Consider the following 22,498-nt stretch of genomic DNA (forward strand, 5'->3'; position numbering starts at 1 on the left):
GGATAATCTGAAGTGTTTTTTATATTAAGACATCCTCATTTACCACTGCTCTCTATCCCTCTTGTCTCTTTCCCTAGCCAATGGCTCTTATCTCCATGGAAACCAGCGTGATGTGGCCTCCCAGACTGTCCCCGCCAACAAGAGAAACAAGGATCTATCAGGTTCCAGGATCATAATCAGCTCTGCCCCCAGGAAGTCCTTAACCAATCGCAGGTCTCCCCCAGAGGTGTCCATTACCGTACAGCACTCCAGAGGAGCAGAGTCCCAGTGGACCCTCTACAGCCCAAGAGCCCAGCTCCCCTCCCCCACGCGACCTGTCAGCGAATCAGAGGAATCGGATGGCTCAAGCCCTAGTCCAATCATCTTTCTAGATGAGGTTGGCTACCAGAAGAGTCTCAAAGCGACACTGGACATCCCTCAGATCCCTGGAGGACCAACAGACAGGGTGGAGGACTCTGACTCTGAGGTCAGCGAGTTCTTCGACAGCTTTGACCAGTTTGATGATCTAGATGAACTGAGCTCAGAGAGCTGTACACTCACTCTGCCTCTAGACCCGACATCTTCCATTTCTCCCACCGACCTAGACCAGAAGAAGAAGTACTCTGAGGCTGGTACTGGCAAGTCGGGGTCCAAGAAAGTGTCCCGAAGCTGTTCCACTATGAACCCCCACCGGTTCGACCAGCGCACCCTACCGGCCAATGTGAAGAAACCCACCCCGCTCAGAAGCCCCCTTCCCCCTGGATCTCTCTTCGGATCCCCTGACTCCCCCCGGCCGGCTCGGACCTCTTGTGAGGAGAGTGGAGGTCTTCTCTTCAGCCCTGTCAGCTCCTCAGCCTTCAGCCCTTTGGGAGACGGAGGAGCTCTGGATTTCTTCTGGAAGACCGAGGGAGAGGTAGGAGACGTGTCAGAGCTACGGAAACCCCAGGACCTTTGTACCCTCTACAAAACCTACTCAGACTTTGCCAGCAGTTTGTCCAAGGAGATCCTGGGCTCCGTGTGTGGATACCAGTCTCCCGTGGACCTCAACGACAACAAGAACCTGAGCTGTGTCTGTCACAAGGAGTTCCAGAACCAGTCTGGGCACGTCATGAAGCTGTCTGAGATCCAGGAGACGGTGACTGTCTCCAAGCTGCAGCAGAAGCCCCAGTCTCTGAAGGACGGCATCCAGAGGTTCGCTACAGACTTGGTAGAGATGAGTCTGGGCAGCGCTCTGAGAGACCTGCAGAAGGGAATGTCCTCCTGCACCACCACGCTCTGCCACCTGGCCGCCAGACTCACCTCATCTGTCTTCCAGATGGCCTTCCAGGAGATCGGCATGCGCCACGCCTACGTCCTGAAGGAACGGGCCGTCAACGGACTGGCTGGGTTCCTGGTGGGAGAGGCGGTGTCAGGGGCTCTGAAAGACTTCCTGATGGTGAAGAAGCAGATGTTCAACAGCACGGTGACCCAGTTTGCCGCTGACCTGGCAGAGGAGCTGGTGTTTGAGGGGATGATGGAAGTGTGTCAGTTCTCCCATCCCTCCACCCCCCTCACCCCCAGCGATTGGTCCTTCGGGGTGGGGGAGGACGACGATGAGGAAGTGGTGTCTTCCTATGCCTCGGACCTCTCAGAGTCTGTCCTCCAGGAGGCCTTCATAGAACTGTCCCAGGCTGATGTTGCCTTCAGTACCCAGGCAGCCATCAGTGTCTCTGTGAACAACATCTGCTACGTCAGCGCTGTCGACACACACACCACCTGCAGTACCGCCGCAGGCCACCAGGCTTTCTACGTTAACCCACCCGAGGAAGGCCCAGGTCCATCAGGCGAAGATGGCTGTACGGTGAAGAAGGCGCTGTTCTGTGTGTCTGGAATGGCCAGCTGTGTACCGGTCCCCCAGGCAGGCCAGGCCATCTCCCACCTCCATGACTCAGAGGAGATCTGCCAGTGTAAGACCAGCCTGGCTCAGACCAGCCCCAAGAGGAGCTGCAGCTCAGAGAACAGAGTGGTAACCACAACCTCCTCTGATGCTACTGCTGCCACACAAACTGACCTGCTGTCAAAGACCCACTTTCATAACTTCTCTGGCAACATGGTGGATATGATAGTGAGTGAAGCATGTGAACTGATGACTGCCACGAAGATGAAGAAGAAGGTGGAGGACTGTGCTGACTTCCTTTCTAAGACCATAGTGGGTCGGGGACCTCCATCCGGACAGGAGGGTAGTGTCACTGACCAGACCTCCCTCTACTCTCTCCACCCTCCCTTTCAGACCCCAGGAGGAGTGAACTCTGAGTCAGGCTCCAAGACCAGCAGAGCAGTCGCTGAGACCCTGCCTGTGATGATGAACACTCTAGAGGTGCCAGGGTTGGAGATTGGAGGCTGGGTAGGCAGGAAGATGACCACCTGCGAGGAGATGGTTCCCAGTCCTGGTCACAAGCCCAACAGGACCCCTGGTACACCCCCCTCGACCCCGCAGCAGCCCAGTGAGGTGTCCCAGGAGAAACAGATCAAGCAGTTCTCCAAGAAGCTGAAAGAAAAGCTGGCCAAGGAGTTCTCCACCGCCACCCCTCCTTCCACCCCACACTACCAGCCAGGACCCGAGCCCAAAGAATCCACCTCTGAGACAGACAAGGCTGACTTCATGCTCAAACTGATGAGGTCTCTGTCTGAGGAGGCAGACGGGAACGAGGAGGAGGAGGAGGAGGAAGTAGAAGGGGTTATCTCTGTAACTGAGACAGGAAGCCGTATGCAGCCAGAGCTCAACTTCTTGGATGGAGGACACAAGATGGCCGACAAGGGAGCCCTCCATTACGCAGAGCGCCTGGCGTGCCACATCGTCTCCATGGCGACAGAGATAGACACCCTGGGAGGAGTGGAGGATGGAGGTAGAAGGATGGTGGAGGGCAGGGAGGAGAGGAGAGACAGCATGGCTCAGTTCTCAGCGCAGACCCTGAACACGCTGTGGATATACGCTGGCGAGGTGGCGGGAGAGGTGATCAGCGACGTGAAGAGGATAATGTGGTCAGGACAGTGTCGCCACAGTGCGCTCACACAAGGCAGCCAGGAGCAGTCGGGGGAATGCCCTCACCACCACCAACCCCAGCCTAGTGAACACAGCAGGGACTGCAGGGTGGGTCATCTGGCTGAACTGTGGTCCAGTGACCTCCTCTCGCCTTTTCTCCACCCATCCACCTCTACCCCCAGCTCTGGCCTATCCTCTGACTACCCCAGCTGTGAGAGTGTGACAGATGAGTACGCTGGCTACCTCATCAGGGTGCTAAAGAAAGAGGGAGGCAGCAGGGAGCTGGTCCTGGATCAGTATGCCAGCCGTCTGGCCTACCGCTCCATCAAACTGGGCCTGGCCCATGCTGCCCGCAACATGAAGAAGAGACCCTCCAGGCACCACTCCTCCAGGAGGCTCCAGCAGAATGGCTGCAGGGGACCCAATGCCGAGCCATTCGTACCCATGGACGAAGCAGGGAGAGTGGGATCTCCTACCAGAGACGTTGATGATGGGAGCCAGAGGGAGTACATGGAGCTGGTGAACTTCGCAGAGTCGTTGGCGTGCAACATCACCTGTGACGTCACACGCAAGCTCTGTGTGCCGTCGGTCCGACTACCCAAGTCCCGGACTGACTCGTGTCTGTATAAGAAGTCCAAGCTGGAGGACATGGCAGAGCGCCTGATCAGGAACTCCTTCTCATGCCCCCTGCTGTACAAGGAGGGGAATAGCAGGCAGTACCACAGCACAGGCAGCCTGTACGACGGTGGTTACAGCAGTGGAGTCATGGAGGTTAGTTTGGTTTATTTCATATTTATATTTTAGTAGGCAAAGATACTGTTAACATGGAGACATTTAATGAAGAAGTCTGATTCATTGTAGCATCACATCAGCTTGCTCTAATTCCCAGCGTTTGTCTCTGCAGGTCCTGGAACACTATGCCAGGAACATAGTGGACGACACGTTGGAGATGGGCCTGGCCTCGGCAGGAAGCCCAGCCCTGCAGGGTCCATACAGACACCACTCTGAGAGGCGAGCAGTGGGCTCTGCACTAGGGGAAACAACCTGCCGATACTGCCAGGTCAGGAAGTCTATTTATTCTATGCATTACTTATGAGGATCTAGCACCCACCATTTTTAGTTTTTTGGTACAGTCTTTGAGTATGCATGTTGTTTGTTATTCCAGGTCAGGGAGTGTCTGTTCTGCTCACGGCCCAACAGGCAGCACCTCCTCGGGGGAGGAGCAGGCCAGAGGAGGAGGCTGGAAGGGGATGTGGGGGTGTGCGGCCTGGAGATCCCTGAGATCCACATTGATCTGGACCGCAGGGCCGTGTTCGCAGAGGAGATGGTCACTACGGCGATGGAGGGGGCCAAGCGCGAGCTGAGCAACACCAGCCTGAACGCCGACAGCGGGATCGGACACGACGGGTACAGCTTCGCCGAGAGCCTGACCGCCGAGATCATGACATCAGCACTATCCAACACACGCCAGACCACCAACCTCAGGTACACTGTGACAACACCAGTATTGAAACCATGGAACATAACTACCTTCCTGTGCATTATAACATTGGCTGAAATAGTACTCACACACAACTACTTCATGTTTCTAAATGATTTCTTTATTCAGACAAAGGGTACTGCTATGGGATCCCCCGTGGCTCCTAACTATGCTAATGTCTATGTGGGTTACATGGAGAAACAGTCAATTCTCAATCTTCTCAAAAATGTTTTCTTGCCTAACATTATTATGTGGAAACGGTACACTGATGATATTTTTGTTCTATGGAGGGGTGATGCTAAACAGCTCCAGGTATTCCATGCTTTTACTAACTCTTATTCTGAGCACCTGAGATTTATTATGCAATCTGAGACACGTCAAATCAGTTTCTTGATCTTCTGATCTTGTGTGAGGATAATGTTCTATACACTGATCTTTACAGGAAACCTACTGGTCCTAACAGGGTTGATAGCTGTCACCCGCTTCCCTTGAAAAACAGTTTGCCCTACAGCCAATTCTGTCCAATCAAAAGAATTTGTGAAAAACGATCAGATTTCGACAGAAATATGACTGAGATGCAAAGAAAAATCAAGGAGAAGGGGTACAAAAATGGTCCGATTATTACTGTCATTGAGAAAAATCAAGGAGAAGGGGTACAAAAATGGTCCGATTATTACTGTCATTGAGAAAAATCAAGGAGAAGGGGTACAAAAATGGTCCGATTATTACTGTCATTGAGAAAAATCAAGGAGAAGGGGTACAAAAATGGTTCGATTATTACTGTCATTGAGAAAAATCAAGGAGAAGGGGTACAAAAATGGTCCGATTATTACTGTCATTGAGAAAAATCAAGGAGAAGGGGTACAAAAATGGTCCGATTATTACTGTCATTGAGAAAAATCAAGGAGAAGGGGTACAAAAATGGTCCGATTATTACTGTCATTGAGAAAAATCAAGGAGAAGGGGTACAAAAATGGTCCGATTATTACTGTCATTGAGAAAAATCAAGGAGAAGGGGTACAAAAATGGTCCAATTATTACTGTCATTGAGAAAAATCAAGGAGAAGGGGTACAAAAATGGTCCGATTATTACTGTCATTGAGAAAAATTAAGGAGAAGGGGTACAAAAATGGTGTGATTATTACTGTCATTGAGAAAAATCAAGGAGAAGGGGTACAAAAATGGCCCGATTATTAATGTCATTGAGAAAAATCAAGGAGAAGGGGTACAAAAATGGTCCGATTATTACTGTCATTGAGAAAAATCAAGGAGAAGGGGTACAAAAATGGTCCGATTATTACTGTCATTGAGAAAAATCAAGGAGAAGGGGTACAAAAATGGTCCGATTATTACTGTCATTGAGAAAAATCAAGGAGAAGGGGTACAAAAATGGTCCGATTATTACTGTCATTGAGAAAAATCAAGGAGAAGGGGTACAAAAATGGTCCGATTATTACTGTCATTGAGAAAAATCAAGGAGAAGGGGTACAAAAATGGTCCAATTATTACTGTCATTGAGAAAAATCAAGGAGAAGGGGTACAAAAATGGTTCGATTATTACTGTCATTGAGAAAAATCAAGGAGAAGGGGTACAAAAATGGTCCGATTATTACTGTCATTGAGAAAAATCAAGGAGAAGGGGTACAAAAATGGTCCGATTATTACTGTCATTGAGAAAAATCAAGGAGAAGGGGTACAAAAATGGTCCGATTATTACTGTCATTGAGAAAAATCAAGGAGAAGGGGTACAAAAATGGTCCGATTATTACTGTCATTGAGAAAAATCAAGGAGAAGGGGTACAAAAATGGTCCGATTATTACTGTCATTGAGAAAAATCAAGGAGAAGGGGTACAAAAATGGTCCGATAATTACTGTCATTGAGAAAAATCAAGGAGAAGGGGTACAAAAATGGTCCGATTATTACTGTCATTGAGAAAAATCAAGGAGAAGGGGTACAAAAATGGTCCGATTATTACTGTCATTGAGAAAAATCAAGGAGAAGGGGTACAAAAATGGTCCGATTATTACTGTCATTGAGAAAAATCAAGGAGAAGGGGTACAAAAATGGTCCGATTATTACTGTCATTGAGAAAAATCAAGGAGAAGGGGTACAAAAATGGTCCGATTATTACTGTCATTGACAAAAATCAAGGAGAAAACTAATCGAGACATGATCTCTCAAGGACAGTCTCGCAAAAGAAGCATTCTTGTGTTCTTACTACCTGCTATTCAAAGTGTTCTGAACAAATTAAGGGAATCATTCAAACGTTGGCACATTCTAAGATCCGATGACCAAACCGGTAATGTATTTTCAGACCCTCCCTTGATCGTATTCTCGCGGGGCAGAAATCTCAGAGACCAATTGGTACACTCTGATTTACCACTCCACAATACCCCTGCACAAGGTCTATTTGCGCCTCTCCCGGATGGAAACTACAAGTGTAATGGCTGTGCTCAATGCAAAGGCACTTACAAATGTAGATCCTTCAAACACCCTCAAACAGGGAAACAGATCCCAATCAAAGGTGTTATCACATGCTCCACTAAGGCAGTTATTTATCTTATACATTGTCAAGAAAAAGTATGTGAACCCTTTGGAATTACCTGGATTTCTGCATAAATTAGTCATACAATTTGATCTGATCTTCAGCTTAGTCACAACAATAGACAAACACGGTGTTTAAACTAATAACAAACATTATTGTATTTTTCTTGTCTATTGAATATACAATTTAAACATTCATAGTGTAGGTTGTAAAAAGTATGTGAACCCCTAGGCTAATGACTTCTCCAAATGCTAATTGAAGTCAGGAGTCAGCTAACATCAAATCAAAGTTTATTTGTCATGTGCGCTGAATACAACAGGTGTAGACCATACAGTGAAATGCTTACTTACAGGCTCTAACCAATAGTGCAAAAAAAGGTATTAGGTGAACAATAGGTAAGTAAAGAAATAAAACAACAGTAAAAAGACAGGCTATATACAGTAGCGAGGCTATAAAAGTAGCGAGGCTACATACAGACACCGGTTACTCAGGCTGAGGTAGTATGTACATGTAGATGTGGTTAAAGTGACTATGCATATATGATAAACAGAGAGTAGCAGTAGCATAAAAGAGCGGTTGGCAGGTGGTGGGTGGGACACAATGCAGATAGCCCGGTTAGCCAATGTGCGGGAGCACTGGTTGGTCGGCCCAATTTAGGTAGTATGTACATGAATGTATAGTTAAAGTGACTATGCATATAAGATAAACAGAGAGTAGCAGCAGCAGTGTAAAAAGAGGGGTGGGGGAGGCACACAATGCAAATAGTCCGGGTAACCATTTGGTTACCTGTTCAGGAGTCTTATGGCTTGGGGGTAAAAAAAAGTCCAATCAATGAGATGAGATTGGAGATGTTGGTTAGAGTTGCCCTGCCCTATAAAAAAACTCACAATTTGAGTTTGCTATTCACAAGAAACATTGCCTGATGTTTGTTTATTTATTTTATTTTATTTTACTTTATTTAACCAGGTAGGCCAGTTGAGAACAAGTTCTCATTTACAACTGCGACCTGGCCAAGATAAAACAAAGCAGTGCGATTTAAAAACAGAGTTACACATAAACAAACCTACAGTCAATAACACAATATAAAAAACTATATACAGTGTGTAAATGTAGTAAGATTAGGGAGGTAAAGGCAATAAATAGGCCATAGTGGCGAAATAATTACAATTTAGCATTAACACTGGAGTGATAGATGTGCAGAAGATGATGATGTGAACCATGCTTCGAACAGAAGAGATCTCAGAAGACCTGAGATTAAGAATTGTTGACTTACATAAAGCTGGAAAGGGTTACAAAAGTATCTCTAAAAGCCTTGATGTTCATCAGTCCACGGTAGGACAACGTGTCTATAAATGGAGAAAGTTCAGCACTGTTGCTACTCTCCCTAGGAGTGGCCGTCCTGCAAAGATGACTGCAAGAGCACAGCGCAAAATGCTCAATGAGGTTGTGAAGAATCCTAGAGTGTCAGCTAAAGACTTACAGAAATCCCTGGTACATGCTGGTACATGCTAACATCTCTGTTGACGAGTCTACGATACGTAAAACACTAAACAAGAATGGTGTTGATGGGAGGACACCACAGAAGAAGCCACTGCTGTCCAAAGAAAACACTGCTGCACGTCTGAAGTTTGCAAAAGTGCACCTGGATGTTCCACAGTGCTACTGGCAAAATATTCTGTGGACAGATGAAACTACAGTTGAGTTGTTTGGAAGGAACACACAACACTGTGTGTGGAGAGGAAAAACAGGCCCAGCACGTCAACATCAGAACCTCATCCCAACTGTAAAGTATGGTGCAGAGAGCATCATGGTTTGGCGCTGCTTTGCTACCTCAGGGCTTGGACAGTTTGCTATCATCGACAGAAAAATGAATTCCCAAGTTTATCAAGACATTTTTCAGGAGACTGTAAGGCTGTCCACCAATTGAAGCTCGACAGAAGTTGGGTGACGCAACAGGACAACGACCCAAAACACAGAAGTAAATCAACAGAATGGCTTCAACAGACGAAAATACCCCTTCTGCCTTCTGTGGCCCAGTCAGTGTCCTGACCTCAACCCGATTTTAAAATGCTGTGGCATGACCTCGAGCGGTTCACAAGACATCAAGAATATTGCTGAACTGAAACCGTTTTGTAAAGAGGAGTGATCCAAAATTCCTCCTGACCGTTGTGCAGGTCTGATCCACAACTACAGAAAACATTTGGTTGAGGTTGTTGCTGCCGAAGGAGGGTCAACCAGTTATTAAATCCAAGGGTTCACATACTTTTTCCACCCTGCACTCTGAATGTTTATGTGGTGTGTTCAATAAAGACATGAAAACGTTTAATTGTTTGTGTTATTAGTTTAAGCAGACTGTTTTTGTCTTTTGTTGTGACTTAGATGGATGAAGATCAGAAAACATTTTCTGACTAATTCATGCAGAAATCCAGGTCATTCTAAAGGGTCACATACTTTTTGTTACCACTGTACGTGTCCTTGTGGTAAACATGATTTGGGTAAAACGAAGCGCGAATTAAAAGTATGAATCTCGGTGCATCGTAGCACCATTAGGTGCAAAAAGTCGACGTACCCTGTTGCGGCCCAATTTTTGGAAGCAAACCTTCGCTATTTCGGCACTGAACACATCACCCTGTCTAGGAGAGGGGGGGACCTTGACAATGTATTGTTAAAATGAGAGGCTGCCTGGATCTTTAATTTACAGACCCTTTCTCCCTTCAGTCTCAACGTAGACTTTGATCTGAAGCCATTCTTGTGATTATTGTGATTTTGCTATCCATTGTAAATATTTATAGGCCTATGTAGCCAAATTGTATCTATGATCGTATGTTATTCATTCATGCTTTTTATATGTTCTATTTATCTATAAATCAACCAATGGAATCAAGCCAAATCTATCCATGATTACAGACACCTGTGTTTCCTTTGACACTATATAAACTAGTGACACGCAGTGTTTGTCATTATACCATGATGAAGACCGATTGTCTGTCAACGTTGGTTATTAGGTTAAATGATTGCATCTGAGCTCCTAGAGTGTGTGGCTCTCCTTTTTTACAGTTTTTAAGACACAACACCACCACTCTGTGACCAGCGCTAATGTTGCAGAGTACAACCACATGTGGAGACAATTCCTGTAACTTTACATGACTGTTCACTTGGGTTTCCTTATGGGTTAACTGTAATGGTTAGTAATAGGTAAGGCAAGTTCTTGTGACGCACCATATTGGACAATTCATTGTAGAGTGAGTCCAAACAATTTTTTTATTTCTGTATTTGACAAGATTACACAAACATAGTAAAGGAGCCAAGAAGGGGTTCACCATCTTGATAACTAACTATTCTCTGAGTCCCTATGTTGATACTGTTACGAATTTGTATTTCTGTGTATAAAACTGATTTATTAATGTGTCTGGTTCCCTCCCCTGTCCCTGTGGTAGTTTCCCAGGCAGGGAGGCCACAGAGTCCTCTGTGTCCCAGCAGCTCAGTCTGAGTGTGGGAGATGACAGCTTGGGCAGCTGGTCCCGCCTCAGCTTCGAGGACGAACACCCTGACGAGACCAGCAGCTTCCTGCACCTCAGCGACAGGTAGAGAACACACCGAACATCATGTAGTCTCAAACTATTCTGCTCTCTTCTTTTAGTTTCTCTGAAGGCTAAATTAAATGTCTCTGGTCTAGATTAGCTGACTAATGATTCACCTCTTGAAACACTTCTCTATTGTCTTTGAGCACTGTTGTCTCTCTCACACCAGCGACTGACTCTAACCCATGTTCAATGTCCACAGATGGATAGATATGAGTAGTAGAGCTTTCGACTATGATTGTGGCATTCAGCCTAGACTTAAATGAATGCTGAAACTAATGAATGCAAGTCAGTCATCACTGTTTTGGCTCCACTGCCAATGAGAAATATATGTATTTTTCAGTTGAGAGGTCAAATGGTGTTTCCCATGTTGTTTTAAGGTGACTGGTGCTTTAGTGATTGGCTGTTTTGATCCTGTGAGACTGAGTTGAGATCGGTACAAGACAGGTTCCTCTATGTTGCCTGTCAGGCTGACGTTAGCAGGCCTCTGGAGGATATGAAGTCACTAGGTCACTGACAGCAGAATGTATCATTTGGGAACCTCTAGAATAGTGCTATTACACTCTAACCAGGTCTAAATCAGTGCCTGTTTAGAGGAGAATGATTAAGAAAACACAATGGAACTGGCTTTGAGGTCCAGAGTTGAGTTTGAGGGATCTAGTACCTTCCCCTGCCATGAAACGATTAACTTTGATTTGAGCAAATATAGTCTCTCCTCGTGTCAATGTTATAGATTTTAAATGGCTGTTAAATGCCGAGTTCTGCTGAGATTGTTTGAGTAACTGCATAAGGATAATGTCTAACTTTAAGAGAACTGGCTTTTCCTTTCTGATAGACACACACACACACACACACACACACACACAGGTCTGTTGGTGTGAATCTGGTGTAATGCTCTGAGAGTGACATGGTCTCACCAGTCTATAGTCTCAGGGTAGAGTTCTTGACATTCCAAGTCTCAGCCTGCTATCTCTATTTTACAGACCCAGTACACATGTACACTTCTCTCCCCAGATAGTGAAAAGGAGACTGTGTGAGGAGATCAGCTAGTTACTTTGGCCAACAGCCTAGTGAAAGTATCATAATATTTTCTAAAGGTTGTGTCTGTAGCAGCCTGTCTCTTTCTCTGCCCCAGGCCCTTTCCACAGGAACAAAGTCCATCCATGTGTAATTCATTAGCCTCTCTCCCTTCAAAAGACGTATCCAACCATCTCCCATTTGTCAAGAAAATAACCCAGGAAAGGAACGGCTCCATTTGAAAAGTATTCAAACTTTTAACGACCTTTCAGCATATCACTCTCACAAACCACAGCTCAAGAGACACTTCTATTTTAGCTGGGTCATTAATGAGCTAATTGACATAGATGGAGTTATTTTTAGATTTCCACATCATTCTCTACATACCAGAGCAGGTACCAGCCAGCCTGGTAATGGGGACTAATTACAGTGATAGATGTTGTGTTGTGATGGATGTCCTGGTGGAGAATGCAGTGATCTCACATAATTACCAGTCATCAGTTGTTGCTTTGATTGAAAGTTCTTTCAGGACCAAGCCTCACATTTTATTGGGACAACATTAATAATGGATCACTTGTTTTTGCCAGGTAAGAGAGACTTGCTTAGGGAGACCTTTGTGTTTCCAACACCTCAGACTGTGTGTTTGTGTGTGCCCAGTGTTAGCTGCCAGGGTTGAGCAATGGTCTTGTCTCTTGCAGCAATGGGAACAGCAGTAGTTGGAGCAGCCTGGGGTTAGAGGGAGAGGTGTATGAAGACCGCCTGTCCTTCTCTCCCTCTGACAGGTCGGTCCGTACATACAGCTAACCGTGCTGATTCTAACCGCTAGTCTCTTTATAGCTCCAGATCTAGGGTCAGATCCTATCCCCATATCCTAACCTTTACATCATCTGACCCGGTCTCAGTAGTTAGGGCCAACTTCTGCTTATGCCCCCTAATCACTGCATGATGTCAGAGCTGTGATCAGCAAAGCTGTAGAATGTGACTGTGTGTCTGTGTATGAGACAACAGCTTCTACCCTCTACAGATCCCTCTAGATAACCATAGAGGACAGAGCATGTCTTTGTCACAGTGTGTCGCCACTTTGTCGGCACACTAGTGGAATTAGCCTAGGCAATGTAATCTGTGTGTGTACAGTGGCAAGAAAAAGTATGTGAACCTTTTGGCATTACCTGGATTTCTGCATAAACTGGTCATCAAATTTGATCTGATCTTCATCTAAGTCACAACAATAGTCAAACATTATGTGCTTAAACTAATAACACACAAATTATTATATTTTTCTTGTCTATATTGAATACATAATTTAAACATTCACAGTGTAGGTTGTAAAAAGAATGTGAACCCCTAGGCTAATGACTTCTGCTAACCCGGAGTCCAATCAATGAGACGAGATTGGAGATGTTGGTTAGAGCTGCCTTGCCCTATAAAAAACACTCACAAAATCTGAGTTTGCTATTCACAAGAAACATTGCCTGATGTGAACCATGCCTCGAACAGAAGAGATCTCAGAAGACCTGAGATTAAGAATTGTTGACTTCCATAAAGCTGGAAAGGGTTACAAAAGTATCTCTAAAAGCCTTGATGTTCATCAGTCCACGGTAGGACAACGTGTCTATAAATGGAGAAAGTTCAGCACTGTTGCTACTCTCCCTAGGAGTGGCCATCCTGCAAAGATGACTGCAAGAGCACAGCGCAAAATGCTCAATGAGGTTATGAAGAATCCTAGAGTGTCAGCTAAAGACTTAAAGAAATCCCTGGTACATGCTGGTACATGCTAACATCTCTGTTGACGAGTCTACGATACGTAAAACACTAAACAAGAATGGTGTTGATGGGAGGACAACCACAGAAGAAGCCACTGCTGTCCAAAGAAAACACTGCTGCACGTCTGAAGTTTGCAAAAGTGCACCTGGATGTTCCACAGTGCTTCTGGCAAAATATTCTGTGAACAGATGAAACTACAGTTGAGTTGTTTGGAAGGAACACACAACACTGTGTGTGGAGAGGAAAAACAGGCCCAGCACATCAACATCAGAACCTCATCCCAACTGTAAAGTATGGTGCAGAGAGCATCATGGTTTGGCGCTGCTTTGCTACCTCAGGGCTTGGACAGTTTGCTATCATCGACAGAAAAATGAATTCCCAAGTTTATCAAGACATTTTTCAGGAGACTGTAAGGCTCTGTCCACCAATTGAAGCTCGACAGAAGTTTGGTGACGCAACAGGACAACGACCCAAAACACAGAAGTAAATCAACAGAATGGCTTCAACAGACGAAAATACACCTTCTGGGTGGCCCAGTCAGAGTCCTGACCTCAACCCGATTTTAAAATGCTGTGGCATGACCTCGAGCGGTTCACACCAGACATCCTAAGAATATTGCTGAACTGAAACCGTTTTGTAAAGAGGAGTGATCCAAAATTCCTCCTGACCGTTGTGCAGATCTGATCCACAACTACAGAAAACATTTGGTTATTGCTGCCGAAGGAGGGTGAACCAGTTATTAAATCCAAGGGTTCACATACTTTTTCCACCCTGCACTGTGAATGTTTATGCTGTGTGTTCAATAAAGACATGAAAACGTATAATTGTTTGTGTGTTATCAGTTTAAGCAGACCGTGTCTGTCTTATTGTTGTGACCTAGATGATCAGATCCGATTTTATGACCAATTCATGCAGAAATCCAGGTATTTCCAAAGTGTTCACATACTTTTTGCCACTGTACGTGTGTGTATGCGTAAGCCTACTGCATGTGTCCTGAAATAGCTGTGGGAAGGGCTGAAGCTGGTTTCTCTGTTTGTCTGCATGCTGCATGTCTGAGTGAGAAGCAGGCACCCTGACCAGAGCTCTCCTCAGACTCTCCTCAACTAGTGGAAACTGATGACAACAGACTCAGTTAAACCTCCCACCCTAGTCCTGCGGTAAGGGATATCTAGCCAGTACACAGTACAATGAGAAAGCCCACCCTACTCCAGGAGGAAAGTCATATCTACAGTGCCTTGCGAAAGTATTCGGCCCCCTTGAACTTTGCGACCTTTTGCCACATTTCAGGCTTCAAACATAAAGATATAAAACTGTATTTTTTGGTGAAGAATCAACAACAAGTGGGACACAATCGTGAAGTGGAACGACATTTATTGGATATTTCAAACTTTTTTAACAAATCAAAAACTGAAAAATTGGGCGTGCAAAATTATTCAGCCCCCTTAAGTTAATACTTTTTAGCGCCACCTTTTGCTGCGATTACAGCTGTAAGTCGCTTGGGGTATGTCTCTATCAGTTTTGCACATCGAGAGACTGAATTTTTTTCCCATTCCTCCTTGCAAAACAGCTCGAGCTCAGTGAGGTTGGATGGAGAGCATTTGTGAACAGCAGTTTTCAGTTCTTTCCACAGATTCTCGATTGGATTCAGGTCTGGACTTTGACTTGGCCATTCTAACACCTGGATATGTTTATTTTTGAACCATTCCATTGTAGATTTTGCTTTATGTTTTGGATCATTGTCTTGTTGGAAGACAAATCTCCGTCCCAGTCTCAGGTCTTTTGCAGACTCCATCAGGTTTTCTTCCAGAATGGTCCTGTATTTGGCTCCATCCATCTTTCCATCAATTTTAACCATCTTCCCTGTCCCTGCTGAAGAAAAGCAGGCCCAAACCATGATGCTGCCACCACCATGTTTGACAGTGGGGATGGTGTGTTCAGCTGTGTTGCTTTTACGCCAAACATAACGTTTTGCATTGTTGCCAAAAAGTTCAATTTTGGTTTCATCTGACCAGAGCACCTTCTTCCACATGTTTGGTGTGTCTCCCAGGTGGCTTGTGGCAAACTTTAAACAACACTTTTTATGGATATCTTTAAGAAATGGCTTTCTTCTTGCCACTCTTCCATAAAGGCCAGATTTGTGCAATATACGACTGATTGTTGTCCTATGGACAGAGTCTCCCACCTCAGCTGTAGATCTCTGCAGTTCATCCAGAGTGATCATGGGCCTCTTGGCTGCATCTCTGATCAGTCTTCTCCTTGTATGAGCTGACAGTTTAGAGGGACGGCCAGGTCTTGGTAGATTTGCAGTGGTCTGATACTCCTTCCATTTCAATATTATCGCTTGCACAGTGCTCCTTGGGATGTTTAAAGCTTGGGAAATCTTTTTGTATCCAAATCCGGCTTTAAACTTCTTCACAACAGTATCTCGGACCTGCCTGGTGTGTTCCTTGTTCTTCATGATGCTCTCTGCGCTTTTAACGGACCTCTGAGACTATCACAGTGCAGGTGCATTTATACAGAGACTTGATTACACACAGGTGGATTGTATTTATCATCATTAGTCATTTAGGTCAACAATGGATCATTCAGAGATCATTCAGAGATCCTCACTGAACTTCTGAAGAGAGTTTGCTGCACTGAAAGTAAAGGGGCTGAACAATTTTGCACGCCCAATTTTTCAGTTTTTGATTTGTTAAAAAAGTTTGAAATATCCAATAAATGTCGTTCCACTTCATGATTGTGTCCCACTTGTTGTTGATTCTTCACCAAAAAATACAGTTTTATATCTTTATGTTTGAAGCCTGAAATGTGGCAAAAGGTCGCAAAGTTCAAGGGGGCCGAATACTTTCGCAAGGCACTGTATATACAGGATAGGCTAGGCAATGGGAGAAGTGTAATGGAATCTGTTGTCTGTTGCTCTGGGATCTGTAAATAAATGTACAACTGTAGATGTATTTTTACAGGTTTGCCGCTTGGCACATCACACTGTAAATATTTGCATTATGTACACACTACCGGTCAAAAGTTTTAGAACACCTACTACTCTTTTTTTAAACTATTTCCTACACCTACTACTATTTTTTTTAAACTATTTTCTACATTGTAGAATAATAGTGAAGACATCAACACTGAAATAACACATATGGAATCATGTAGGAACCAAAAACGTGTTCAAATCAAAATACATTTTATGTCAGATTTTTCAAATAGCCACCTTTTGCCATGACAGCTTTGCACACTCTTTGCATTCTCACAACCAGCTTCATGAGGTAGTCACCTGGAATGCATTTCAATTAACGGGTACGCCTTGTTTAAAAGTTAATTTGTGGAATTTCTTTCTTTCATAATGCGTTTGAGCCAATCAGTTGTTGTGACAAGGTAGGAGTGATATATAGAAGATTGTCCTATTTGGTAAAATATCAAGTCCATATTATAGCAAGAACAACTCAAATAAGCAAAGAGAAACGACAGTCCATCATTACTTTAAGACATGATGGTCAGTCAATACGGAACATTTCAAGAACTTTGGAAATTTCTTCAAGTGCAGTCGCAAAATCCATCAAGAGCTATGATGAAACTAGCTCTCATGAGGACCACCACAGGAAAGGAAGACAGAGAGTTACCTCTGCTGCAGAGGATAAGTTCATTAGAGTTATTACCAGCCTCTGAAATTGCAGCCCAAATAAATGCTTCAGAGTTCAAGTAACAAACACATCTCAACATCAACTGTTCAGAGGAGACTGTGTGAATCAGGCCTTTATTGGTTTAATTGCAGAAAATAAACCACTATTAAAGACTACCAATATAAAGAAGAGACTTGCTTGGGCCATGAAACACGAGCAATGGACATTAGACCGGTGGAAATTTGTCCTTTGGTCTGGAGTCCAAATTGGAGATTTTTGGTTCTAACCCCATGTCCTTATGTGGGTGAACGGATGATCTCTGCATGTGTATTTCCCACCGTAAAGCATGGAGGAGGTGGTGTTATGGTGTGGGGGTGCTTGGCTGGCGGCACTGGGATTAATTTAGAATTCAAGGCACACTTAACCAGCATTGCTACCGCAGCGATACGCCATCCCATCTGGTTTGCGCTCCTTTGTTTTTCAACAGGACAATGACCCAAAACACCTCCATGCTGTGTAAGGGCTATTTGACCAAGAATGAGAGTGATGGAGAGCGCTGCATCAGATGACCCGGTGTCCACAATCCCTGTACCTCAACCCAATTGAGATGGTTTGGGATGAGTCGGACCACAGAGTGAAGGGAAAGCAGCCAACAAGTGCTCAGTCTATGTGGGAACTTCAAGACTGTTGGAAAAGCATTCCAGGTGAAGCTGGTTGAGAGAATGCCAAGCGTGTGCAAAGCTGTCAAGGCAAAGGGTGGCTATTTGAAGAATCTTAAATATATTTTGATTTGTATAACACTTTTTGGGTTACAACATTATTCCATATGTGTTATTTCATAGTTTTGATGTCTTCACTATTATTCTACAATGTGAAAATAAAGAAAATCCCATGAATGAGTAGGTGTTGTAAAACTTTTGACCGGTAGTGAATATACAGTAGAGATATGGAAAGTATGATTTTATAAATCCTTAGGCATTACATGTAATCTCCTGCTAATGGTTAAGCATAGAAGCTCTGACTGTTTCCACTGTAAGGGTCAGTTGGGGAGAGCTAAAGTCAGGGGACCGGGAGAGATGAGCATGCTGGGAGTTGCTGATCATAAATCAAATTATCGACACCGACCATACCAATCATTTATTGCATGGATTATGCTGATATTGTTCATTACAAGAAGTAACCTGTACTAGAGAAATGTGAAGTTTGGAAATGAAATAAATGTACTAATATTGGTGATTGTTAACGGGACAAATGATGGCTACAACCATCAAACTCATTACTGTTATTAACTTATTGTTCTATTTATCGTTATCGCATTAATTCAGGCAATTTATCGCAATGTGGATTTTTGTCAATGTCGCCCAGGTCTAGTTCACTAATGTAATGTCCCAGGTCTAGTTCACTAATGTAATGTCCCAGGTCTAGTTCACTAATGTAATGTCCCAGGTCTAGTTCACTAATGTAATGTCCCAGGTCTAGTTCACTAATGTAATGTCCCAGGTCTAGTTCACTAATGTAATGTCCCAGGTCTAGTTCACTAATGTAATGTCCCAGGTCTAGTTCACTAATGTAATGTCCCAGGTCTAGTTCACTAATGTAATGTCCCAGGTCTAGTTCACTAATGTAATGTCCCAGGTCTAGTTCACTAATGTAATGTCCCAGGTCTAGTTCACTAATGTAATGTCCCAGGTCTAGTTCACTAATGTAATGTCCCAGGTCTAGTTCACTAATGTAATGTCCTAAGGAATAGATAGGACTGCAGACGGAAGTAGTGCACTATAACCTATTTGGAATTCAGATTTGCCAAATGCCAATTTGCATGTTGGGAGCTGTGGTCTGTCTCGCAGTATCCTCTTGCATGCTGTGTGGCTCCAGAGTCTGCCTGCTCCCGCTCCCTCTCTTCTTCCTCTATCTGCTCTCTCTCTCTCTCTCTCTCTCTCTCTCCCCTTCTTCTATCTGCTCTCTCTCTCTCTCTCTCTCCTTCCTCTATCTGCTCTCTCTCTCTCTCCTTCCTCTATCTGTTCTCTCTCTCTCTCTCGCTCTCTCTTCTTCCTCTATCTGCTCTCTCTCTCTCTCTCTCTCTCTCTCTCCTTCCTCTATCTGCTCTCTCTCTCTCTCCTTCCTCTATCTGTTCTCTCTCTCTCTCTCGCTCTCTCTTCTTCCTCTATCTGCTCTCTCTCTCTCTCTCTCTCTCTCCTTCCTCTATCTGCTCTCTCTCTCTCTCTCTCTCTCTCTCCTTCCTCTATCTGCTCTCTCTCTCTCTCTTCTTCCTCTATTTGCTCTCTCTCTCTCTCTTCTTCCCCTATCTGCTCTCTCTCTCTCTCTCTCTCTCTCTCTCTCTCTCTCTCTCTCCTCTCTCTCTGCTCTCTGCCTCTCTCTCTTCTTCCTCTATCTGCTCTCTCTCTCTCCTTTCTCTCTCTCCTTTCTCTCTCTCTCTCTTCTCTCTTCTCTCTTCTCTCTTCTCTCCGCTCTCTGCTCTCTTCTTCCTCTATCTGCTCTCTCTCTCTTTTCTCTGTGTCTACAATGGTCCTGTGCTGGTCAGTTCTCTTACTAGTGTAATATTTCTCACTCCACAGCGAAGGCACTGAGGACAAGGAGCTCGAGACCAAGGATGAATCATGCGGTATGACAGTTACTTCCTTCATTAACTGCACCGGATATCGATGGCAAATAGGCTGCTTTATATTATCCTAGTCATTTCTACATCAAGCATTTGATAGTAACTTGGTTCCTATCAGCTACAAACAGTACATACCTTACCATGTTGCACAGCCACACTACAAACAGTACCACCTCAACATGCACCTGAGCATCATGAAGACATATCCCTGTCCTTCTAAGTCCTGTGTGGTGATACGTAGTTCCCTGCTATAGATTAAGAGTGGTTAGACTAGGAGACTTGGCCATGTGTGTGTGTGTCTGTGCTGCTAGGAGGGGAATTCACCCACCGCCCACACATTCAGCCAAACTGCCACTCATTCATCTATTCTGCCTGAGGTCTCTGCCTGAGGTCTCTGCCTGAGGTCTCTGCCTGTTAGACCAGATTCCCCAGTGGACTGAGGGGTTAAGGCTCCAGGCTGTGTCAGACCCGGGCCCATTCAGCCAAGTGGGGGAGGAAGTGTGGGAAACAGGCTTGGCCCACCACCAGAGGAGAGGAAACACGACTGTCAGACAGAGACAGGAGTGGGAGGAAGCTGATATCTCTTTTCTCCCCCTTTCAGGTTCAGTGCGTGTGGGCCAGGCTCCTGCTTACAGGCACCTCCTGGTGGTAAATTCTGAGCTCAGGGAGATGACTCCTGACCCACAGCACATGACCTTTGACCCCCAGCTCAGGAGCATGCTGCAGTGGGCGGCGGCCTCCATGGCTGACCTGCCCATGGTTCAGCTGAGTCCTAGTGGCAGCAGGGAGCTGCAGCAGGTGAGTAACCTTAACCCACGACCAAAGGATTACACACACAGTGGTACCTCAGTCTTTACTACGGTGTATTAGTTACTGCTTGCTGAGCTGTGTTCTGTCTGCCCTTCCAGCTGCCTGCGGTGGTCAAGAGGCTGAAGGAGAGGGAGTGGAAGGTGGGAGAGCTGCTCCAAGCCCTGCTGCGTTACTGTGAGGAGACCCAAACACACACCCCACCCCAGTCTGAACCCGGAGAGGCGGGGAGAGCATCCCACCATACTCCCCTCTTCCAGTGGATCCTGGAGCACGCTTAGGCTCACTGCACCTCTCCTACCTCCCCTCCCTCCTTACCTCTCCCCAACACTACTTACTGTACAGTATATCTGTGAAGCCTGCTACATAGTGAGCACTACCTGTTAAACTAAACCCTATGAAGATTCCCATCACTTCTCAGTGATGTGCAGCGTACCTGCCAAACCCCGAACCCCCATTCTAGCCGCCTCATATCGTGGATCCTGTCCCTTATAGGGCTGTACCCCCATCGTTACCCAGAGGGCGCTATTAAAAACAGCAATTCTTATTATTTTGTGCGTGTGTGGGCATATTGCATACCGTAACTGAAAGCAATTGTGTATTTTCTTCTCTCTTCTCTGGTTTTGTTGTGGTTGTTTTTAAGGGATTCTTCTGGATTGTCTATTCCCTCAGTCAGATGAACACCCGGATAGCGTTGGCGCAATGACTGGGAGTCTATGGTATCTACTAGCATGCCAGCAGTTACCCATAGACATCCACTCATTGCACTAACACTAGTTAGCATCTTTCAAACTGCACGCAGAGGCATATCTGGTATCCATTGGTTTATTTGACTCTTCATTGCCAAAATCCCAAAGTATCCCTTTAATATTGGTCTGTATATCACAGGTTGATTAGTGTGCTGTCGTTGACGACTGGCTTTGTTAAAGCGTTCCTACCCTGGTGCTACAGAGTAACTTTAACCTTCTGTTACAGGGGAGGGCGAGAGAGTAACCTTAACCTCTGTTACAGACAGTAACCTTCTGTTACAGGGGAGGGTGAGAGAGTAACCTTAAACTCTGTTACAGACAGTAACCTTCTGTTACAGGGGAGGGCGAGAGAGTAACTTTAACCTCTGTTACAGACAGTAACCTTCTGTTACAGGGGGAGAGCGAGAGAGTAACCTTAACCTCTGTTACAGGGGGAGAGCGAGAGAGTAACCTTAACCTCTGTTACAGGGGGAGAGCGAGAGAGTAACCTTTGTTACAGGGGGAGAGCGAGAGAGTAACCTTAACCTCTGTTACACAGAGAAAGGGGAACATGACAGATGTACGGACCTGAACCATGTTAGATCGAGAGCTCGGGGTAGAGAAATGTCAGTGAAAGGGAGAGGAGGGAGAAAGAGATGAATGTGTTTTATGTTAGGGAATCCCCATAGCTGCAGGCCAGATGACGTCATCACCTTAGCTCTGTGGTGGTGTTTCCACATGATTAGGGACCAACGACACTCACATGAATACACTCGCATGAATACACTCACACGAATACAAGTGCATGTTGATTTTAACCCCTTCACCATGAGTATAACTGAGTTTAAGATCACATGTCCTTTGAGAAGATAATTGTTTACAACATATGAGTGGTTTCAATATAATGGGTCACATTACATGATATAATATCTACGTGTCTACTATGTTCTAAGTGTAAAACACACAATGAACCTAGCAGCAGATTTGTTTTTATCAAACATTTTATTTCTAAAGGATGTTACTAAGATTTACGATTTGAAGTGAAATATGAGAAACTGCTCTATTATATGAAGGAAGCCTTGATTATCAGTCAGCTGTATGTTGCCATTAGCTACAGTAGAGACTTCCTACTATAGCGTGCGTGTTTTATCCATGTGATGCACTGGTTATCTAGAAGGGCCTTGTCCACTGCTGGGAACATCCTATGACACACACAGTATATGTCCTAATTAAAGACATGTTCTCAGTCTGCATCTCTCAACCACAACTGATCGGTTTATAGCTCAGTGCACACACACAGCTTAGGGAATCTGACCCCCGCAACTTCCCT

At 45.0% G+C, this 22,498-nt stretch overlaps 1 protein-coding gene across 3 annotated transcripts in view; it reads left to right on the plus strand.

Moving 5' to 3' along the window:
* Positions 1-20,987, plus strand: part of LOC139402281 (A-kinase anchor protein 11-like) — a 32,611-nt gene extending 11,624 nt beyond the window's left edge. For 2 of the 3 annotated variants that reach the window (XM_071146375.1, XM_071146373.1), the window contains exons 7-14: positions 78-3,772; positions 3,906-4,061; positions 4,167-4,486; positions 10,466-10,612; positions 12,325-12,408; positions 19,590-19,636; positions 20,235-20,431; positions 20,542-20,987. In XM_071146375.1, coding sequence (XP_071002476.1) covers positions 78-3,772; positions 3,906-4,061; positions 4,167-4,486; positions 10,466-10,612; positions 12,325-12,408; positions 19,590-19,636; positions 20,235-20,431; positions 20,542-20,721 — 4,826 coding nt within the window. In that variant the 3' untranslated portion in view covers positions 20,722-20,987. The remainder of the gene's footprint in view (positions 1-77; positions 3,773-3,905; positions 4,062-4,166; positions 4,487-10,465; positions 10,613-12,324; positions 12,409-19,589; positions 19,637-20,234; positions 20,432-20,541) is intronic. The other variant, XM_071146376.1, reaches the window with a different exon arrangement.
* Positions 20,988-22,498: the final 1,511 nt, after the last annotated feature.

The sequence above is a fragment of the Oncorhynchus clarkii genome, chromosome 3 (genome assembly GCF_045791955.1).
Source record: "Oncorhynchus clarkii lewisi isolate Uvic-CL-2024 chromosome 3, UVic_Ocla_1.0, whole genome shotgun sequence".
Lineage (NCBI taxonomy): Eukaryota > Metazoa > Chordata > Actinopteri > Salmoniformes > Salmonidae > Oncorhynchus > Oncorhynchus clarkii.